This window comes from Clytia hemisphaerica, unplaced genomic scaffold (assembly GCF_902728285.1).
Source record: "Clytia hemisphaerica strain Z4C2 unplaced genomic scaffold, Clytia hemisphaerica genome assembly, whole genome shotgun sequence".
NCBI classification, from domain to species: domain Eukaryota; kingdom Metazoa; phylum Cnidaria; class Hydrozoa; order Leptothecata; family Clytiidae; genus Clytia; species Clytia hemisphaerica.
The window spans coordinates 89,955-112,134 of record NW_027103444.1 but is presented as its reverse complement, the minus strand read 5'-3'; the positions used below and the strand labels follow the sequence as shown (position 1 = coordinate 112,134).

Genomic DNA, 22,180 nt, shown 5'->3' with positions numbered 1-22,180 from the left:
AGTAGGTTCGAAGTGTAGAGTTTTAACTCTGAGTTTTAACGCTAGACTTAAGACTTAGGAGGACCTGAGGATCTGAGGATCTGAGGATCCAAAAGTTCAAAAATAGTCCAATAAGGCTCAGAGTATAGCCTGGAAGTCTGCCAACCCCTCCCAAATTGAAATATTTGATTAAATCAAAGCGATAGCCCAAAATCGACTTTCTCGCCGGAACTTTAAATATATTTCAACCATGATTGTACTTTGTCCAGCAACTAAAAATCATAAATACACTGTTTACTCATTACCTACATATATTCGTACTCTATTTATTCAACTATTTCTTTCAATCAGTACAATGTTCCTGAAGGCTGTGCATAGGCTATCGAAGCCTTGTGTTCTTATATAGTTTGTTCTTATAAAAAAAACGTGCACACTCTTTTATTGATGTACCAGAATATACCGACAATTCTCGATACCAGACAACTTATCTAGTACCTGATGTAGGAATTTTCTCTGAAAGGACGGGAAAACGGAAGCGGAGAGACTGGGGAGACTTAAGCCTCCCCACTTTTGAGCAAATGAGATTTCTTGTCTCAAATTCCTAGCGAATTTATCTTATTTCGAGCCTTCAGCCTCCCCAGTTGTTCCGCCGGGCCTGGAAAACTTTCAACATCCGGATAGTTTAGAATACGGAATTTCGTCAGACCACGTCATGGCAACAAGAAATCTGAACCCCAATTCTCATTTTCGGGGAATGCAGTAGAACTCGAATGGGAATGATGGCATTGAATGGGTTAACATCTTCATTACATTCACTTCATTTTCATTATTTGTAAAATCGATACTATTTTGTAAATAAAAAGTTTTTGAAATAAAAAAATAAATGCTTTCAAATAAAACAAGGAACTTGAATAAAATAAATACAACATTTTTCTTCTTCCAAAAAAAAAGACAATAAATTACTTTTACAAAAATACAATTGACAATTTTAATATTCAATAAATCTTTTTAGTTTTATTCATGTTCAGTCTTTCAATAATTTCACACTTTTTAAAATCATTTTAATGTTTCCTCAACTAATTTTTCCTGTCAACTAGAGAATACCAGGGCCCAAATGATTTTTACCAGCATTGGTACATTTTAGGAGCTAAACATTGTCCATTGGGTAGCTCTTATAATTTCTGTTGGTACAGCGTCCCATTTCATCTTCTTTTAATATAATATCTGTATAGTGACTAAAAGACGTAAATGTCCAATTACAACCCTCCTTTATTGGTCATGTGATTGATCCCTTTAACCAATCACAGTCACTTTATCACCCCACGTGATCTATCCCAACCAATCAGGTATCTTCTCCTCTCTAATCACATGATAAACAAAACATCACGTACATTCATCAGCAGAGGTAGCTTTTTCAATGACTTTCTTTTTCAAAAGTTTTATTTTCTCATCAGCTTCACGTACGCACTCTTCGCGAGAGCTCGCGTCGTCAAATAATAGTCTAGTTTCAGAGCTAGGTGACCCATTATCACCATGGTCATAGAGTTCATAAAAGCCGTCCGAATTTCGAGGATTCTCGTACTGGGCTTGGATTTCTTCCTCTGACAGTTCATCTCGTTCTTGAATTGTTTGATGAATCATATTCGAATAAGCCTCGTTTCCACTCGACTGTCGCCTGTTGCTAACAGCAACAAAACGCGGACATCGGCTACCGTTGTTATTGACCATAGCTAAATGTGACCCATAATCATTTGGATGTGCCCTTCGAACGGCTGGTTGTCGGTACCCATTGAATGGTAAGACAGGATAGTAGGCTTTGACTGGTTCCCGGTTTGTGGAACCGTTCATTTTGATTGGGTGAATACCGTTTGGTCTCTGTTGTGATTGGTTCGGGTCTGCATTTTGGAAGCCGATGCGGTTAGGACACTCAACATCCCCTGAATTTTTACTGGTCTCTGTAGCTCTTGAATTCGGTCTCATAGGTGCTTGGGAAGAGCATTCACTTTCTTTCATGGAACTGTCATTAGAGTGATGTGACGATTTGTGACTGAATTCCGATACAGAGTCGTCAATGACAGAGTCACATTCACCGTCCGTCGCCGTGGTAGAATACGCACGTTCAGATTCGACGTATTCATAATTATTTTCCGACGACAGTTTAGTTTCATAGTCATTTGGCAAAGCCTTGGCTTCTGGATTAGGGAAACAGATAGATTCATCTTTTTCGGAAATGCTGTATTTAGAGAGGCTCCCAACTACGGTAGGAGCGGAGGCAGTACGGCTTCCCCAACCTGTAAGACGTTTAAAACGACGTTTACCGCGTACGTCTTCAAGTGTACGGACCCGCATCGTTACGCTTTCATCATCTGTTGGACCATAAGACGGCTCTGGTGTGCTTGTTGGGAACGTTGTTGATAACCGATAAATATCCCAATCAGATTCTTCTTCGGTTGCAGTCGAATACCGATTATAATCTTCGATTTCGATTCTCGGTTTAGTAGCATGATTCCCGTAGACGCATTTCATGAAGATTCCATAAACGTTCTTACGGAATAACAAGTAGAGCATGAACACGAGCAACAAGCATAAGATAGACCCGATTATGATTAAGCTGACGAGCCATGGTTTAGAGAAAAGTGATGCAATAGTGTCTGATGGAATTTGGGCAGCTTCGGTTTTGATAGTGACGTTATTCAAATTGGGTAACGGTATTAATACGCCAGAGTTATTAACAAAATATTGACCATTAATCAAGATAGGTTTAGCCGGTATTTTCCCTTCCGATGTATTGAAGAACATTGTACCGTCAATGATAATTGGTTTCAATGTGGGTACAGTTGCGTCTGTTTTAACAGTAGTTGGTGGTTGAGTAGGTTTACGGACAGTACCATAGCATTTTAATGCACCAACAGTGAAGAATGATTTTCCATCAGTTTCTTTGCCTTTACTGAATTGCATTTCGAGAACAGGGAGTCGGTTTTTATCCGTTATGAAGCCGTCATCATGTCGCCATGTGCTGTCGAAAACGTCACAATTGCAGTCGTGTTGGTAGCCTGGAAAGTTAAAGTAAATTAAGATGTTTATTAGTGAGTCAGAAAAAGCTATATTGGACTATTTCGAGCTTCTATTATTTTAACCGATCTATAATTCGAACTAATACTTAGTTCCCGTCAAGGAAAAAACCCTAGCAAAATACTCTCTATAATGCGAGCAAATTAGACTTTCTGTTGAGTTCGAATTAGCGAAAGTTAATTTAGAATTGCTGAAAATATTCCTCATGACAAATATAGTCAATTACCGTTAGCATCTTGTGCGCAAGAACCATCCATTGCACAAGCGCATTTACGACTATCAGGTGTTGCTCCTCCCCAATAGTGTTGAATAATCGAATCTTTGTCCACCCATCGGGCGCCCTTGAAATGTACCGCCCTCAAACGCCCTATGCCATACAGAAGATGTGACTTGAAGCAATCGTAGCGAATATATTGACGACATGTTAAACTAACATTGACAATTTCTTTGATATTTTCCAAACTGGTTTGATAGTTGACACTATGATAATAATGATCTCCGCCGTCATATTGATCACCTTTGCTGACTTGAGTATCATTTTTGAGGCTGTGTTTCATGATGGTAGCACCAGACTTCATATCACAGTAAACATTAAAAATATGTTCATTTTTCGGACAAATTTTATAATTCCCACTTTTCGTTTCACCGGCTACTTTGTATTCCTCACACGTGCGTTTATAGACACATGTTTGGCATTGTCGCCCTTGGTAACCGGTGCCGGCACAATTGCATTGGTAGTTACCACGAAATTGGGTACAAGTTGAACCGTGTTGGCATGGCGACGGGAAACATAGATCACGAATCTGACAAACGTTGGAAATAAGTTTTTGAGAGTTCTTTTTAATGTTTTTACCGGTTTTGAGTGATAATTCAGCACCGTCGACTTGGATTTTTCGGAAACATGAGACTAAACCTGGTAATTGTAAAGTACTGCCACCGAATCGAACTTCACTGGAAAGGAGTCCAAATTGTTCTATTAATTCAAAATGATCTGGGAATTTGAATCGTTTCTTTTCATGGTCAACATTGAGGAAGATTTCGCTTTCATTTCGTTTAATGGTCACTTCAACATTATGCCAATCTCCATCATCGAGTTTTATGTTGGATTTGACCGTAGCTGCATCGTTTTGCGTCAAACTCAAGAAGGATAGAGTTAATTGAAGTTTTCCTTTAACAAGTCCCAGTACGGCACTACCGTCAGTTGATTTATGAGTAAAGATATGACCATTGGGTTCGAACGTACGTAACTGTATTGCGATTTTGAGTTCGTTTTTCTTTAAGATGTTACGTTTAGCAACCAGAGTTGATTGTTCGTGATGGAAGCCGATGATCTCGTAATCCAGCGTGCATGTGAAGGGTAGCGTGCCACCGTGAACTTTAAATTGACGGAACATTTCCTTAGCACCATAAAGCAAGTTAACACTGTTGAAATGGACATCTTGTAGACAGCCTGTGAAATTACGTCTGTTGTTGAGGTCTAGACATGTCCTGTCTAGACGTTGTCTGTTGCCGAGACCACCAACTAGAAAACTTTGGTCGAGATTGAGTTGTTTAAAAGCGCCGTCTGGTTTCTTGGATATGGTGCTATCGTCTACAGTGATATGAATGAAAATTTGGAACGGGTCATCATCTGTTTCACCTTCTTCTTCTTTGCGGAGGAGGGTGACTTCGTGCCATTTACCATCATTGTATTGCTTGTTGATAATGATTTGATGCACTCCATCGTTGGTGTCTCCCGCTGAACCGAAATTACCAGTGTATCTGAAGAAACAAAAGAAAGAAAGCTTGAAAAAACCAGTTGTACAGTGGAGTGTCTTTAACCTATTTAACTCGAATGTTAACCATTTACAATGCTGTATAAACCTTACTCCATAACTCGAACGAAATAGTGTTTTCCGTGCGTGATCGAGTTAAGGAGACTCAACTGTATGTATTTTTATACACAAATCAACACTCTTTTTGAGTGTCGAGTTGAAGTTTATGGGGCTCTGATGACGTCAATTATGCCTGTATATATAGGTAGGTCAATGAATTAGAGCCAATCAACCCTATTGAACTAGTTGAACATTCCCCTTCCATGCAGACTTCAATTAAAGAGCAGTATTATAGATCCAATGCTAGAAACCTAAAAGCTTTGGAAGCCTTTGAGCCAAAACTTCTTCGAAGATTTGTGCTTGGACATGCGGGAGGAGAGGAAATCGATTGGTATATATAGTGGAGACGCACTTGAGAAAGCAAAAATTGTGGGTAAAATTTGGAGAATCTGGGTCCTTGAATATTTCATTTAATAGCTTTTATCCGAAACGATTGATGATTGCACCTCGTAGTTATGAGATTTGAATTTTTTGGTTCTGATATAAACGCTAATTTAAATGAGCTCTACCCTCGGTTCCATCAAACAATCTTCAGAATATGGTATACCTTAGTTGTTTTATTGACTATTTTATACCAGGAATTATTTTGAGGAATATACACGGGAATAGATACATGTATGTACTGAGCATTTTCGTAAGTTCATGAATCCCGGGTTAAAATGATTGAGGTCAACATTATAGAACAAGGATTACAGATTACGGATTGAATCGTGCGGATTATCTAGATCAACTTTTTAGTAGGGCGGGCGTCTTATTCAAGTCGAGGCTGTAGGGTGCCAGAGAAGATTTTTTTCTTATTTTCTTAACAAAACGGAAAAATCTCTTTTCATAAACTTGATGAAAAATTTTTGATTCTAAAGTATACAAAGAAATTTATTAATTTAATTGAGCCTTCAGATATTGTTTCATAAAAAATTAATAAAATTGGTTGATGAACTCAGTTTGAATTTAAATAAAAATGAAGAAATGTTGAAAAATTGGGCATTATATCGATATAAATAAAGGTAAAATCACAAACTATAGGAATTACTTTCGAAAAAGGGAGAAAATGGAAAAATAACAAAATTAATTAATGAACTCAGTTTAAGAAAAAACTTTTATTTTTTAAAATAATGAATTTCACTTCCACCTGCCTGACAACTGAGATTCTTCCCACTACTAGCTTTCGCATGGAAGTTTTATTTACGTTTTTATAAATAAGTTAATTATGTAATTTTATTTATAAACTATGCAAACCTCATTCGAAGGATACCACGTACTTCGCTCCCAGGGTGCAAAGGCGAAGGAAAAAAAGCTTTATCAATTAATAAAGTTTGTCTTTGTAAACAATGTTTTTATTCAGCTTAAATTATATAATTTGAAAGCTTGCCACCTTAATATATTGAAGCCCTACGTAAGCCCTGAAAATAAATAGTTTTTAAGTAGCGAACTCTTTTAAGTTTTGGTCTTTAAATTCTAAAATTTAAATACCATACCATGAAGTTAAAATCTTGATAGCATAGTTTGGAAAGAAATTGAACACAGAGAAGGCGGAGTTTCTAACCACGAGACTAAAAATGTTATCTGATCTTCCAGTGTTTGATATTTTGATTTTCTTTTTTCTCCTTTGTGTTCTTATCCGCAAACAGGTTTTTCTGAAGAACGATCAAATTTTATTGCCTTTAAAATTTGCTTATGGTGAAAGGTAGCGATTATGCTAGGAAAGATGAAAAGGTGTGAGATTCATATAAAAAAATCTTCATGTTAAAGAGTCTTATAATGAAAATAAGAATACAAGACAATGCGTTTGATCATAATTTTTCGAATTTCGCAAACAAAAATTCCAACATTTTTTTATATTATTTCGAAAAATTGAAAAGAAAAGGAATTAAAAAAAGTTCACAAGTTCGCCGCTCGCGCGGACAAGTACAAACAAGCACGCGTCCGCGACCAAACATTAACGAGAGAGAAAGAGAGGGAAAATTGAACAAAAATTTAAAACAAAAAGACATAAACGGTCAGACTTTGTATAGCTCGAAAATAATATTTACATGTTATAAAAATAACACGAAAAAAAATCTGTGCATGGACTATTAGGGATGGGCTTGAAAATCATTAGGTCACCTGTATTAGCTTATTGCACTTTCGCAAAATTTACGTCAAAAAAGTTCAGTTTTTTTTGTTTTGAAAGAAAAGTGAAGAAAATCTTAATGAGTTTGTTAAACGTTTTAAATCAACAACCATTGAAAAGGAGGCCAAATTACCTTGTAAATTTTTTACCCAAATAACATATTTTTTCAAGCGAATCTTTTGTTTCGGTACCAATTTTTCATTTATTAATCTTCAATCAAAAAATACACATTTTCATGAATATTTTTTCGATCTTTTGTTGTCTACTTTTGAAATATTTTTAAAATATTTGTGTTAAAAATTAGTTTAGGTATTTAAGAAATCGAGAATCCTCGCTAGATTTTCACTTTTCAGGAAAATTATGTAAATGTTAAATTCTCCCATCGCGTACTTGGTCGAATATTCACTTCGTCGTTCTACTCTGTACTAGAGTGTATCTCGCGATTATCGTAGCGTAGTACGGCAATGAATTTTGAAATTAGCCGTAGATATCGGGTTTTTGTACAGACTATCTTCATTCTTGCTATTTCAAAATGAAACCTGGGGTACTAATCCCTAATTTCCCTCAATGTCATATCATTACTATTACTTATGAAGCTTTCAAATTTCTAAAGGAACTTAAAGGGGCTAAAAATGTTTCAAGAGATACCCCCAAAATAAAGAGACAAAAAATCCCACGATTTATTTTTGAAAAATTTATGAAAATCCTCATAGGGGATCTTTGTTATAACATGTTGCAAAATAAAAATTTTACATTGATTTGGAACTCTGACCAGTTGATAATCAGCTGGGTTTCTTTTTCAGAAAGTTCTTCTTTTATTTCATAAAGCTAGTTTAAATTGGTTATTTTTTTGTAAGAAATTAAATTTTTCATTCTAATTTTTCTAGTTGAGAAAAGCATAAAAAAGCATCGATTTGGCAGCAATAATTTGGGTAGAAATCTATAAACATTTTTACACTCGATTACAAAAGATGCGAAAATCTGGTAGTTTAGAGTCCCACAAATTTTTGCATTTAAAATAGTCTAAACTAGATTCTAATTCTTATAAAAAATAAGCTCAGGGATTTAAAGCTACCGATTTGATCGGAGGACATTAAAGTCCATATAAATCAAAAGGATTCAAAAGAGACGCACGTTTTAGGGTAGCTTTAGTCCCTTTTTTGTGTATATCAAAAAGAAATCTTATTGAATTAAATATTTGTATTAAATTCAAAAGCAGGGATATAAAGTTATCAAGATTTTAAACGATCAAAAAAATTTTTCATTGAAAATAATTTTTGTACATACCCCTTTGGTAAAATAACTTGGGATTTTTTTCAAAACACATGGTAATTCTTCAAGGAAAAAACATTGATTGAAGAACATCGTGTTTTACCAATTATCAAACATAATGTCCACAAAATCTGGGGTTATTTTTTGTAACCAAAATATTTGTCAGTGTAAAAGCTATTTTGAAAATTGAAAAACGAAAGCGTTTTCAACGAAAAATGTATGTCTGTAAAAGTGGAGAGGCAATTGGATTGTATTCCTAGTTTCAACTGCCTCACTCGTAGTGCCCTTGGAACCCGAGGGGGGGGGGGTACTAGGGTTGGCGGATGAAGGGTATGTGCGGACGGGACCTCCGAAAAACGACCCTTAGAGGGACTGATTTTAGCTGAAAAGTCGACCCTTAGAGAGACTAATTCAAAACTCTCCGATTTTTCTGACCCTTAGAGAGACTTTGAAAGGTGAAAAACCGACCCTTACCGTCCGCACATACCCAGCACTCATTTTTGCCTAAGTACCCCCCATCGGGCCTTTGAACGGTCGTATCTTTGGAATGAAACAGACCTAGAATGTTTTACGAGGATATACAACCAAAATATTAAGCTGTAGCTTGTACCGAACTCGGAAAAAGCACACGACAATACGTTTTAAAAAGCAGAAAAAGTGCGTTGTACGCAGATACAGGCTAAGTTTTTGTTCGCTAGCGATTTTGCTCGCAATCCTAGTAAATTTCAAATCTTAGAAACACATGGATGAATCTAAAGAGGATATTATGTTGCGAAGTGACTACATTTAAAAGTTGTCAAGTTATTTCGTTTCGGGAATTGAAAAGTTGAATGAAATTCTGTGAAAATTTGATACAAACAGTTTGTAGAATTAAACTACAGAAAGAGAAAGGGAGCGATTGAAGAACTGATGAAAAATTAAGAAGGAAAAGCAACGATGATATAGGTTTTTTTTATAAGAATATCCAAAAATTTTGAAGCCTCGGGATGTTCTAAACTTTTTGGGTTTCAAGCCTAAAAATGTTCTTAAAAATGTTCTTATTTTGACCATTTTGTGACCATTTTTACCCGTTTTCCTAAGAAAACGGGTGTTTTTGAATCCACAAAGCCTTAAAATGTTCATAACTTGTTCTCAACATTTTGGCCATCGAAGCCTCATGTTCTTATATAGTTTATTCTTATCAAAAAACAGTGATATAGGTTGCAATGAAAACTTTTATGAAAAGGTGTGAACTTTTCATTCGTTAGAGCAATTGATACAAAAGAAGAAGGTGTGAAAACAACATTTTACGAACCTGAGGGTTAATTAAGTCGTGCAAAAAAACATTAATGAGCGCTCCAAAACTTTTTGAGAAATGTCAACCGACTTTGAGGTCAAAAGACTTTGAGGTATCGTTTTTCATTTAGATTTACAGCCGGTTAAATCAATTTCCGAGAAGGCAGAAATAAAACGTAATTAGGCGTTTTCCACAAAATCCGGAAGACAAAACTCTCCGAAATTAACACGGCAAAGAATCGTATTTAATAAAATGCTTTTGCACTGTTGCAAATTCTATAATTGACTTAGTTGAACAGTGATGAAAGGTAAGCGACACGTGGTTGTATTACATTTAGATGCATCAAAATTAAATCGATACCTTTTTTCAGTCACAAAAACGGATTAAAACCGCTATGAAATCCTTAGTGTTAATTTTTTTTAGAAAAAGGAGAAACACTTTAATTGCGGTCAAGAGATAAGCACAAAATGTGGTTTTTGCAAAATTTACATTAAAGATAATCTTAGACATTCAAGGATCGATAATCCAGCTTTGGAGGGTTTCAAGGGTAGAAAATTGAAGGATTTTAAAGCGTATTAACTGTGGAAAATGCAAGCAAACATGACCGTATCTCAATTGAAATAAAAAATGAGATAAATAAAATATCATTAAATGGAGGAAAGCGATCTGAGGAAGCACTATTTATTTATTAATCCTAGCGTAATTGCATCTTTCCATAATCGGAAAACTATTATAAAGGCAAGCTGAAACTCTGACCTGATTCAATCACACAGACGCAATCGAATCGAGGAGAAAAATGGTAGATATTGTAAACTAACTAAGGGGTCTGTTAAAAATAAAGGCCCATTGGACCTGTTAGGTGCGTTAGAAAGCCTAAAGACATCTGATAAGATTCAACCGCAGCATAAATGAAGGACATTCGACTACGTTAATGTTGAGGTTAAGGGTTCTAACCCCCCTGCCGGGTCATACCAATGCCTAAAAAAGTGGTACTTAATGCATATCTGATCAATTTTTAACAACAAAGAAGAAAGGCTAAGAAAGTTAAGAAATCCAAGGAGAGAAGTGATGTTCACCATACTTTTGGATAGCTAGCCAAGAAAAAGGGAGCATTTAGACCTCGTTTGAGGTGACAAGATTTCTTTTTTTCCATTGAAACTGTTTTTGAACGAATCAATAGACCATCTAGTCTGAATCGCAGACCTCTACAAAACCCCAGGTAGTATCCAGCTTATCTCCCAGTAAACAGCTCAAGGAAAAGGTGAAACATAAAGCAAACTAAAGGAAGGACATTCGACTACGTTAATGATAAGGTTAAGGGTGCTAACCCCCTAACAGGTCATGCCAGTGCATGCATTAACCGGGAAAAGGTGAAAATTAATAAATGACACTTACACAAGTTTGCCTCTCTTCATTTCCAACAACAAGAAGTCTCCTTCTTCGCCACAGCTGTAAAGAAGAACACCAGATGCATCAATGGTCCTGAATTTCAATGTGATCTTATCTTTGGAGGTGGCATCAATCCTGGCTGGAATTTTATATTCGATGTATTGTTTACCAGTAAAACTAGTCGTCAAACTGTTTGATGATTCAGTGACATTGGTGCAGATTGCCAATATGGTCGCTAGTAGCAGGAGCAATAAATTTGACATTCTTGGAAAGTTTGTTTGGAGACTCCCTTCCTTATGGAGGAGTATTTAATGTAAACTGTACAAATTTTTTAAGCATGTAAATCTAAAGAAATATTAATAGAAAGAAATACTTTAAAATGATATACAACTTGTCAGGAATACCTCAACTTGATCTTAAGCAGATCAAACGATCTCAAATTCAAAATGTATTAAATTATTACAACATCTTATCCAAGGTGCTAATTACCAATGTTTGTCCCGAGCAGGTTTCCGCCTAAAGACAACACCCAACACGTATGTGAACTCTACCCCCAAAAATAAAATTTCCCCCGAAAAATTAAGGAAGAAAAGTTAGATTTTTTGATTTTGCACAAGTCTATTGTTAGGAGCAAAAAAGCTAATCACGACATACGTGACCCCCTGAAAAAGGGTTTGTTTACTACTCAACACTCCCTTATACCGGGGGCAACTTTACCTAAATCAGGGAGTAGCTGAACTGAAACCCTACATTACCCCCAAACCAATCAAAGTGATCAACTTTTGATTTGTTAACTTCATAGTTCATTATTTCAAAAGAGAATTGATATCACGTTTTGTGTGTGAGAGAGAAAAGAAAAGAAATTTATCAATCGTTGACCATAGAAAAGGTTTTCTTTTGAATACATTTGACACAAGGGTGGTATTGTTTTGATTTCTTTAGCACTATAAAATGTTGCCCTTTGTTTTCATTTCTTAAAAAAAAAGTGCATAAATTATGCAAAAGCTTATTCTTTTTTTTTTTTAATTATTTGATATCAAAATTCACAGGGAGATAATGTATACATTATTACTTCTTTCTTTGTTCAGATTCATATGAATTAACTCGTGTTGCTTCTCTCTAACCCTCTCTCTATCTTTCCAAAACTTGATTTAAAAAGCAAAAATTTCTCCATTGGGGAAACGTCATAATACAACTTTCTTCTCGCCAAATTAATCGAATTTTGGGACCAAAAAAGTAGGTAATAGACCTTATATAGAGTTTGATAAAGTTATTCATATATGAAGCAATAGAAGAAAAATGATTGTAACTTTATCCCAAAAAAGGGTAGTTCATTCATTGGTTTAAGGAAAGATATACAGGCGTTTACAAAAAGTATCCAGGGAAATTTCTTTAAAAGGGAGATTAAAATGCATACCTAAGTATCCATTAGATAAATAGACCCTTGATACTAGGTCTTAAATCTACTAGCCCTTTAAAATTTTAAGGGACTTTCTTTTTATTTTAACTACTTCTAAAGGAAAGGCCCTAAAGCTTTACTAAATACTGTCTCTGACCCTTTAAATAAATAGACCCTTAAAACTGGGCTAAATTTACTGGCCCTTTAAAAATTTATATTATGGGAACAAGATTCTAAGCTATTTCTAAAAAGTTCTACAGATTAGATTAATAGTGTCTCCACCCATTTTTAAAATTGAAGTGAGGAGTGAGTCTCAGATAAAGCAAACTATTAGTATTTCCTTTCTTCAATGATTAGTCTAGCCTCGATCTCGTGCTAACGTAAGAACAAAGTATCGATATAGAATAAAGCAGAATAGGACTAGCAGGTGATATGATTCAAATTCAATGCGCTTTTTCTTCCAGATTTCTAAGTCGCCCTCCTTGACAATCACACCTTTATACCTTTCGTTTGATAGCCTTTTAAGCCTGTCCCCCCAGAAAAAATTTCATTTCTATTATATCGAAACGATACATTCTCTTTAACGAGAATGCCCAATACAATGCAACCTCTTTAATTTGAATCTCGAATATCTCCTTAACTCGAAGAAGTATTCTTGTCCCTTTAGTTAACAGTGAAAATTCCAGTGAAAAGAGATTGTCTTGCTGACAATGATTCGATAATAATTAAGCCGGTTTGAAAAGAAATGCAACTTTAATGACAGAGTTAACAGTCCATCTAATTTATATTACGTCAATGGTAAACCTTACTCCACATCTCGAAATTTCCATAATTCGAACAAATTTGTGTCCCCCGTGCATCCTATGGAGACATCCACCGTATTACCCACCTGAAGCATGAAAAAAGAACTGCATGACATTTCAGACTTCTCATCATGTTAAAGAAAATATGTTACAACCTGACATGTGCTAATGATGACAGGAGCATGGTCAAAAACTACAACGTAATACAACAACCGTAATTTAATAGCTACATGAATGAAACAGTTTTTTCTCAGGAAATATTGAATAATAACCATACTAGGCTGACGGAAGGGAGATCTGTAGGGTCTAACTATGAGCTTTTTTCCTTCACCATGTGGTAGTCTTCAAGTTGCCTAGAACAAACCAAGAGAAATAAACTTACAACTTTTTAGGCTACACTTCATAGACATGACTAAGTCACCTTTCAAAGGCTTTTAATGTGGCCATAAACCAAGAAATCTAACAAAATCGAACATTTCATGCTGAGCAACTGCCATGACAAAAAAAACATAAAATTATTTAAGTCGTATTAGAAAATATTGATGGTAAATACATTTGTGAGCAAGTTAAACCCAGAAAGTATGAAGTTGAACCATATCTAACTGAAGCTTTAATACCAGTGATAGACAAATCGACTTTGAAGTATAGCTGTGATCTAATTACATGTGCGATTATCACTTAATTACACCATAGTGTCCATACTACATAAAAGATAAGATGGATCAAATTGCCGTCCCACTTTTTATCTCTTAGATTGTGAACAGATTTGGTGACACAGTCAGTACACTCATTTTTTATAAAAACCAGTAAATGTTGAGGCACGACTGTTCTTATTATTTTTGCACTTTAGAACCTCGAATTGTTGTTATCATTTGACGTAGCTTAGGCTTGATAGCCCAATTCTTACTACATTGACCCTTAAATTGATTGGGATTTATCACAACATGCTCAGCATTGTTCAATCTTAGATTGCTCTTATTATTTGAGAACTTTGAGCCTTATTGTTCCTATAAAAAAGGTGTATTATTCAATACAGTCTATTGAAAAGATAGTTTATCCTGAAGAAAAAAACGAAGATTATAAAACCTCGAATATGTTTTTGTTGACCTGGATAGTTGTAGTCTTAAGATTCAACTTCATGGTGTGTGCAAAGCAGCCTTCATACCGTGAATACATTAGGTTTAAATCTAAAACCCCAGGGGAATCAGCAAGTAAAAAGTAACCATAACTAAAAACTCTGAATACTCAAAACACATCCAAGATAAATATCCAAAAATTCTGTAAAATCCAACCATATTTTAAGGGCTACAAAAAATCTGAAACAAACATAGACGAACAGACAATCTCATATTCCAGTTCAACTGAAGTTGAGAATATGAAACATTCTTCTTGAAATTGCAACGTTTATGAAAGATACCTCTTCACAATGTTCCATTTGTTTTTATCGAATCGAAACATAATCGATTTATCAATCCATTGAATAACGGTTTTTGTTTCCAAATTTGAATTCACCATATCAAGCACTTCATTTTGTCACGAATCTCAATTCGAAAATAATTTTTCTTTTAGAATCGATCATTGTAAACCTCTTGCTTTTCGTGTTCCTTTTTTGTCTGATCCAGATTAAGATTAATCCCCTTCGTTGAACACCTGGACCAAAGGTTTGTTTTGAAGAGCAATGACTTGAAAGCGCGCCAAAACGGTGCAACAATATCGCTAATAAATCTTAATGAGCGGACAGTCCTAGTGGTGTAGTGATTAGTGAGCTTATATCTACGCTTTTAAATTCGGAGTGACTGAAATGGTTAGAAACAAGCGCAATTCTGAAATCAAGGACGGTAAACGTGCTGATTTAAACTCATCCTCAGTCAGTCAGGATCTCAAACAAATCAAAAACTAACCAAGTCCGTTGCAGGAAAAGCGCCAAAAATATACCGTTGCAGGAAAAGCGCCAAAAATATACTAAGTTGGGTTTCGACTCCCACTCAGTTCTACGATTCACTTGGCAAGTGAATGTACCTTCGCTCGGGTTAGCCCATTCCTTATGTGTTATGAGCGGGATTAGGTACCATCAATCTGATAAAAATGTATTCTTCTAAATATCCTCACACGTTGGTATGGTAGTATATAATTGCACTGTCCTCCTGAATATTTAACTCCAGTATGATTCTGTGTATCGCGAGCTTGATTTGGCAGAATCAGTTAAGAGCGATGAATTCTTTATCCTATCTATCTTTCGTGGTTGAGTTGCAGGGGGCTTTGGAGCGCATTCTCGCAACTATAGATATTTTGAGTAAGCATCCCGTCAGCACCTTGAACAGACTACCAAATTTCTCTCACGTGGCATGGGTTGACCCGGGCGAAGGTTTGTTTACTTGTCAACTGAATCTCAGCACTGAGTTGGAATCGAGCCTCGATCTCCACTACACTACTGTGCTGTGCATGTTTACTTACCAAGTGAACCACCGTGAGTTGGAATCGAGCCCCGATCTCCACTACACTACTGTGCTGTGCATGTTTACTTACCAAGTGAACCACCGTGAGTTGGAATCGAGCCCCGATCTCCACTACACTACTGTGCTGTGCATGTTTTACTTACCAAGTGAACCACCGTGAGTTGGAATCGAGCCCCGATCTCCACTACACTACTGTGCTGTGCATGTTTACTTACCAAGTGAACCACCGTGAGTTGGAATCGAGCCCCGATCTCCACTACTGCGCTGTGCATGTTTACTTACCAAGTGAACCACGGTGAGTTGGAATCGAGCCCCGATCTCCACTACACTACTGCGCTGTGCATGTTTACTTACCAAGTGAATGGTGCTTGTTCCGTTAATCGAAATGACTACCTCCCTCTCTTTCTAGACTGTATTTTAATTAGTTTTTTGTAAGGCAGAACCTAAATCGATTTGGTAGTAAAAATGATACAAGATAGCACGTGTGAAAAGATAAAAATAGTTTTTCTAGCGCCTACAAAATCGACATTTCATTTTTTGACATATTCATCGATTAAGATGTTATTTTCAAGTCTTGATCCCAGGATAATCTTATAGTAATCAAATTAATACAAATTTTCATTACAAAACCATCACGGAGCGCGGTTAAGTCTTCAGACCGAATTAGAAACAACCCTCTGGTTTTCATTTTCCATTCATTTTTGTGAGCTGTCAAAAATAGTTCTGTTTTTCTGACCGCCCAGCTGCAACTAGACATGCCAAACTCAACAGAAACTGCATAGGTTTAAACTGTAGTTGGGTTTAAAAAAAACATAAAAACCTATGAAAATGCAAAACCAGCTAGACATTTCACCCTCCACTCTCAGTTAAACAGAAAACTCCAATAGAATACAAGTTAATTATCTTAGGAATGTTTCACCTCTCATATACTTACTTTCAAATTGAAATGTCGGAATGAATAAGAAGATATACACGTTTCTTTTATAAGAACATCCAAAATTTTTGAAGCCTTCGGATGTTCTTAACTTTTTAGATTTTAAACCTAAAAATGTTTTTAACATGTTCTCAATTTCACCATTTCGCGAGTATTTTTGAAATCAGGTGTTTAAGAGTCCATAAAGCCTTATAATATTCTTAACTTGTTCTTAAGATTTTGGCCATCGAAACCTTATGTTCTTACATAGTTTGTTCTTGTTCTTTTGACGTCAATTAAAGTTGAGTGAAGACGTCTTTTTGCAGCGACAGTCAAATTCAACAAAATCTGAATTTTTCTGAAAAATCTATAAAAATCGCTCAAAAATACACTCTATTCCACCATCAAACACTCTACCAGCATCCTGATACATCACAAATGACGTCCAACCGACAAAGAAACACACCTAACCTGCTTTGTACCGGCAACGCATGTGCAGATGACAAGAATGAGGACACCCTGGCATGTTCAAAATGTAACAGACTAGTTCACTATCTATGTTCGAGGCTACCAGCGTATATGATAACTGCTTTTAACGACGACCGAAGAATACATTGTAACTTTGTATGTCAGAACTGTGTGTCGGTGTCAAAGGATTTGCTGGCCTTGATCCCTAGATCTCAACCTTCTTTAAAAACAGCGGCAGAGCTATCGAAACTGAAAGAAACAATCAAAGAAAACGAGAATACGATAAAGAAACTAAAGACAAATGAACATCATCTACTCGAAATCGTAGAAACACAAAAAGAAGAGCTTTCACAACTAAAGAAGAAGTTATCAGATGATCCAGCCTTCCATACTGTAGAATATGTCGAGAATAAGCTCGAAAAGAAGTTAGAAGACTTTCGCACCGAAATACTGTCCACCATTAAGGAGGAGCACAAAAAATCGTACGCTGCAGTCGCTTCTGCTGGAACATCTGCTCCCTCAAATGACAACATAAAAACTGCAGTCAAACAAGTACATGAAGAGGAAGCAGCGGAGGAGAAGGATAAATCTAGACGATCGAATAACATTATAATCCATGGTGTCAAAGAAACGACAGAGGATCCTAACAAGGAGGATGAGGATTGGGTGAAAGAACTTATCGAAAATCTTCGTGTGAAAATCAACACCAAACATATGATGAGACTCGGATCTAAAGCTGACGACAAGAGTAGACCAATACTTGTTACCTTTAAGAGCGAAAAAGAAAAAGAAAGCCTATTTGGAAATCTACATGTCTTGAAAGGGAATGCCAAATACAAAGGTGTCAGCATTTGTGAAGATCTAACCCCCACTCAAAGGAAGGACTTCAAAGACCTTCTGCAGGAAGCCAAGGAAAGAAATCAAAGTGAAACAGATGAAGTCTGGCGAGTCCGTGGGTCATCAAAAAACGGCTTCCGCCTCAAGAGGGTAAAGACCAACGGCCCAAATCAACAATAAATTCAACAAAAGAAAAACAAAAAACAAAAAAAAACGTAAAAGAAGTAAGAAGCAAAACCAAAAACATACCAAAAAATCAAAGGACACAACAAGCTAATATCACATCTACCAACAATATTAAAGTTCAAAAAGACATGAGAATTCTCTATGCTAACGCCGATCAATTTACATCTGGAAAATTAATTGAATTACAAACCCATGTACAGAAAGAAAAACCTCATCTGATTGCAATATGTGAAGTGAAAACGAAAGTAGGCCAGCTGAAACATCTACACGAATACGAATTTGGGGAGTACACGCTCGTTAATCAAACAAATGTTGACACTAACAAGGGACGTGGTATCATCATATTATCGCATAACTCCATCAAGCATTTAATTGCCAGGTCTTCAACAGTTGAATTTGAAGAAGCTTGCACTATCGAAGTTCGTCTTGCAGATAAAGATCTGTTGGTGTTTGCTTGTCTTTATCGTAGCCCAACAAAAACCAGATCGTCTGACGAAAACAATGCCAAGCTGAATTCTCTTGTCAAGTCCATCTCCCTGGACAAGAAGTACTCTCATAAAATCCTCATTGGTGATTTTAACTATCCGACAATCAATTGGGAGAATTGGACCACACGCCATAACGAGGAGAGTAAGGAAGAACAATTTTTGGATGCGGTGCGTGATTCTTTCTTACACCAACATGTCGATGAGCCGACAAGATGCCGTGGATCTGATGATCCGTCGACCATCGATTTAATCTTTACAGATGAAAAGAATCAAGTTCGTGATCTACAGTACCTAAGCCCGCTTGGAAGAAGCGACCATAATGTTCTAGCTTTCAACTTCACAGCTTACACTGAGCGCAAATCAAACTCAAAACGTTATGCGTATAACCTGGGAGACTACGCCACCATGAAACAAGAAGCTAGTGTATGGTCTAGAGAGTTTCTTGAAGGCATAGATCAAATGCCAATAGGGGAAACTTGGAATTTATTCAAAAGTAAGCTGTTGGAGCTTAGGAATCTTTATGTGCCATTGAAAGAAATTGATCGTCAGAGTTGGAGAAGAAAAGGATCGATACCAATAGGAAGAGACCTACAGATAGAAGTAAGTGAAAAACGACGACTACACAGGAAATGGGCTAGATCGGTTTGCCCCATTGAAAAAAGACGCAACCGTCAAATCTACATAACAACAAGAAACAGAGTGAATCGCATGATGACAAGAGCTCGTCGAAACTACGAACAAAACATTTGCAACAAAGCCAAGTCCAATCCGAAAGTTTTCTGGTCACACGTGCGAAGTAAGATGAAATCTGCTAGCGGAGTTTCCTCTCTTCTAGAAACACCAAAAGATAAATCATCCCTGCGGCACGAAGATAATGAAAAGGCGAATATTCTCCAAAAACAGTTCTGCAGTGTTTTCACTAATGAACCAGAAGGTGAAGTCCCTGATTTTCCAAGCAGGACCGAGGAAATTATTGACGATATCGTCATAACCAAGGAAATGCTATCTAAGAAAATTAAGGAGCTTGATACCAATAAATCACTCGGTCCCGATGAAATCCACCCGAAAATGCTAAAAGAGCTTGTAGACGAGATCGCAGAACCTCTTTCCCGTATAATGAACAAGACCTTGACTGAAGGAGAATTACCTGAGGATTGGAAACTTGCCCACGTTACTCCTATTTACAAAAACAAAGGTGCTCATAATCTAGCAGTCAACTATAGACCAGTGAGTCTAACATCAGTAGTTTGTAAACTAATGGAGTCAATCTTAAGAGAGCATATCACAAGATACCTTACAAACCTAAAGTTGCTATCCAAAAAGCAATACGGCTTCATCAGCAGACGTTCTACTGTCACTCAACTACTGATGTATATAGACAAATGCTGTGAAAGTATGTCGGAAGGTAAAGTCGTCGACTGCATATATTTCGATTTCGCGAAAGCGTTTGATACCGTGCCGCATCGCCGACTTTGCAAAAAGTTAGAAGGATATGGAATCACCGGAACAACCAAAAATTGGATAACATCTTTTCTCAAGGGACGAAAGCAACTAGTGAAAGTGAACCAATCTCACTCAAAGCTAGACGATGTAATCAGCGGTATACCACAAGGAAGTGTATTAGGACCTCTACTTTTTGTGCTGTATATAAACGATCTTCCTGACAAAGTTGTTTCCGACCTACTACTTTTTGCAGATGACACGAAGATATTCAAAGAGGTCAATTCCATCAATGATTCTCTTGTCATTCAGAAGGATGTAGACACATTGAATGAATGGTCTAAAGATTGGCTCTTAAAGTTCCATCCCGATAAATGTCATGTTTTAACACTTGGCAAACTAGCTAACATAAAGCACGCACATCCTTATTCTCTCGCTGGTAATCAACTGGAGCATGTTTTCGAGGAGAAAGACTTGGGAGTTTTGGTGGATGCTGAGCTGATGTTTGAAGAACATATAGCCAAACAGGTAAACAAAGCGAATTCGACACTTGGTATTATCAGAAGGGGGTTTGATAATCGTACTCCAAAGACCATAACGACACTATACTCCGCCTTTGTGAGGCCGCACCTTGAGTACGCGCAGTCAGTCTGGTCACCCAAACTACGCAAACATGTAAACATGCTCGAGGGAGTCCAAAGACGAGCTTCAAAACTTATCCCAATATATCGACACCTCCCGTACAGTGAAAGGCTAAAAAGGCTTGGATTACCAACCCTCGAATTTCGGAGACAGTTTTGTGATATGGTGCAGGTCTATAAACATCTTTCCTTTTACGACAAAGATACTATACCTTCAAAACTAATCAGCCGTGCACGTCCTAAACGAAGACATTCCAAAGAGCTTTTACCAAACTTTGCTAATGACGGCTTCAATGGACCCCAAACTAAATCGTTTTACTATAGATGTGTGCCAACGTGGAATAAACTACCAAGAGAAGTTGTATCCGCACAATCGATCAAGTCGTTTAAAGAGAAACTGAATGATGCATGGAAAAACCACCCACAAAAATTTGTTACAAGAGGAATGTGAAAGAAGATCGGTTAGAGGCCCATCGTGAGCCTAGCTTGTAAATCTGTATAATAATAATATAAAAAAAACATGTACAGTAGTACTCTAAACATCGATTAAACTTTTCACACCGAAATCGATACCAATAGTTAAATTAACTGACGAAAGAGTCAAACTTTAAAACTAAGAAAAAATAGTCCTTCATAACAAATCGTCCATAAAATAAATCATGCAATGTTTTTGAGAGTCCTTGTATTATATATTATAAGTACGTGTTAAAATGTTGAAATATAATGCAAAATGCAAGGGGCTTCGGATTAAACTGTTCCCTGTACGATTAAAACAAGTCATATGTATTTTCTTTTTTCGTTGAGCACCGCCTTGAATGAAAAAGCGAAGAAGATCAATAAAAAGTTCGTTTCAAAACCTCTATTCGGCTGTTCCGTCAAATCACAATTATAGGAGAGCTGAATGAAGTCCCTCCTGTGTTATGAAGTGTTCTTAAACGAATTATGTTGTATCTGTATATACACAGAACTCTGTTAATAACCTTTAAAATACGTTAAATATTTTTTTGAAAATTATTTACACCAGAATAAATATATTTTCGACTACGCACAATTTAATTCTAAGAATCTCAGTAATTAAGCAACTTTAAAACATGTAATGAAATCATCTGATATCAGATGTAGATATTTTTTCCGATACGCTTAAGTTCTGAAGATCGGAGAAACTTTCAACATTTGGAAGGTTTAGATTACAGAATTTTGCCAGACCACGTCTAGGACTTTACAGCGTTCGTCTCCGGGGATCGTTGAGTGGAACCGAAGCTTCCCAAGGGCTGTTGAAACCGAGGCTGAGGCATATCGATGGCTGCCTATCATTCCTCTTCGTTGGAAAATTTACATGCTCCTTTAGAGCTATATACCTTGGACGGTATAAATTATAAATTATATTGAGTGCAACTACTGCTTCGTTTTGAGGTTATTACCAAGGTGATCAAATCCCTAGGGCCTTCAAAATGTTACTTTCATAAATAGACTGAACTACTTATGAACTCCTCTAGGAACCATTTACCGTAGCAATATTTCGAAAACGAGGTAAGGGTTGACGTAAATTATGAAAAGGTCTATATCAGATAAGAAAG

The 22,180-nt window shown here is 36.5% G+C and overlaps 1 protein-coding gene across 1 annotated transcript; it reads right to left on the bottom strand.

Annotated features, from left to right (window-relative positions):
* Positions 1-783: 783 nt before the first annotated feature.
* LOC136798176 (contactin-associated protein-like 2) lies at positions 784-11,319 on the bottom strand. Its single transcript, XM_067054758.1, has 3 exons — positions 10,979-11,319; positions 3,278-4,812; positions 784-3,032 (listed from the first exon to the last, which is right to left on the bottom strand). Exons 1-3 carry the CDS (start codon positions 11,233-11,235, stop codon positions 1,363-1,365), a joined length of 3,462 nt encoding a protein of 1,153 aa, XP_066910859.1. The 5' UTR covers positions 11,236-11,319; the 3' UTR covers positions 784-1,362.
* Positions 11,320-22,180: the final 10,861 nt, after the last annotated feature.

Excerpts from the sequence above, each read along its gene's own strand:
- LOC136798176 (XM_067054758.1), bottom strand. The coding sequence starts at position 11,235 with ATGTCAAATTTATTGCTCCTGCTACTAGCGACCATATTGGCAATCTGC. Across the intron at positions 4,813-10,978 it reads ATGAAGAGAGGCAAACTTGT|ATACACTGGTAATTTCGGTT; the intron begins GTAAGTGTCATT and ends TTGTTTCTTCAG. Across the intron at positions 3,033-3,277 it reads TTGCGCACAAGATGCTAACG|GCTACCAACACGACTGCAAT; the intron begins GTAATTGACTAT and ends TTAACTTTCCAG.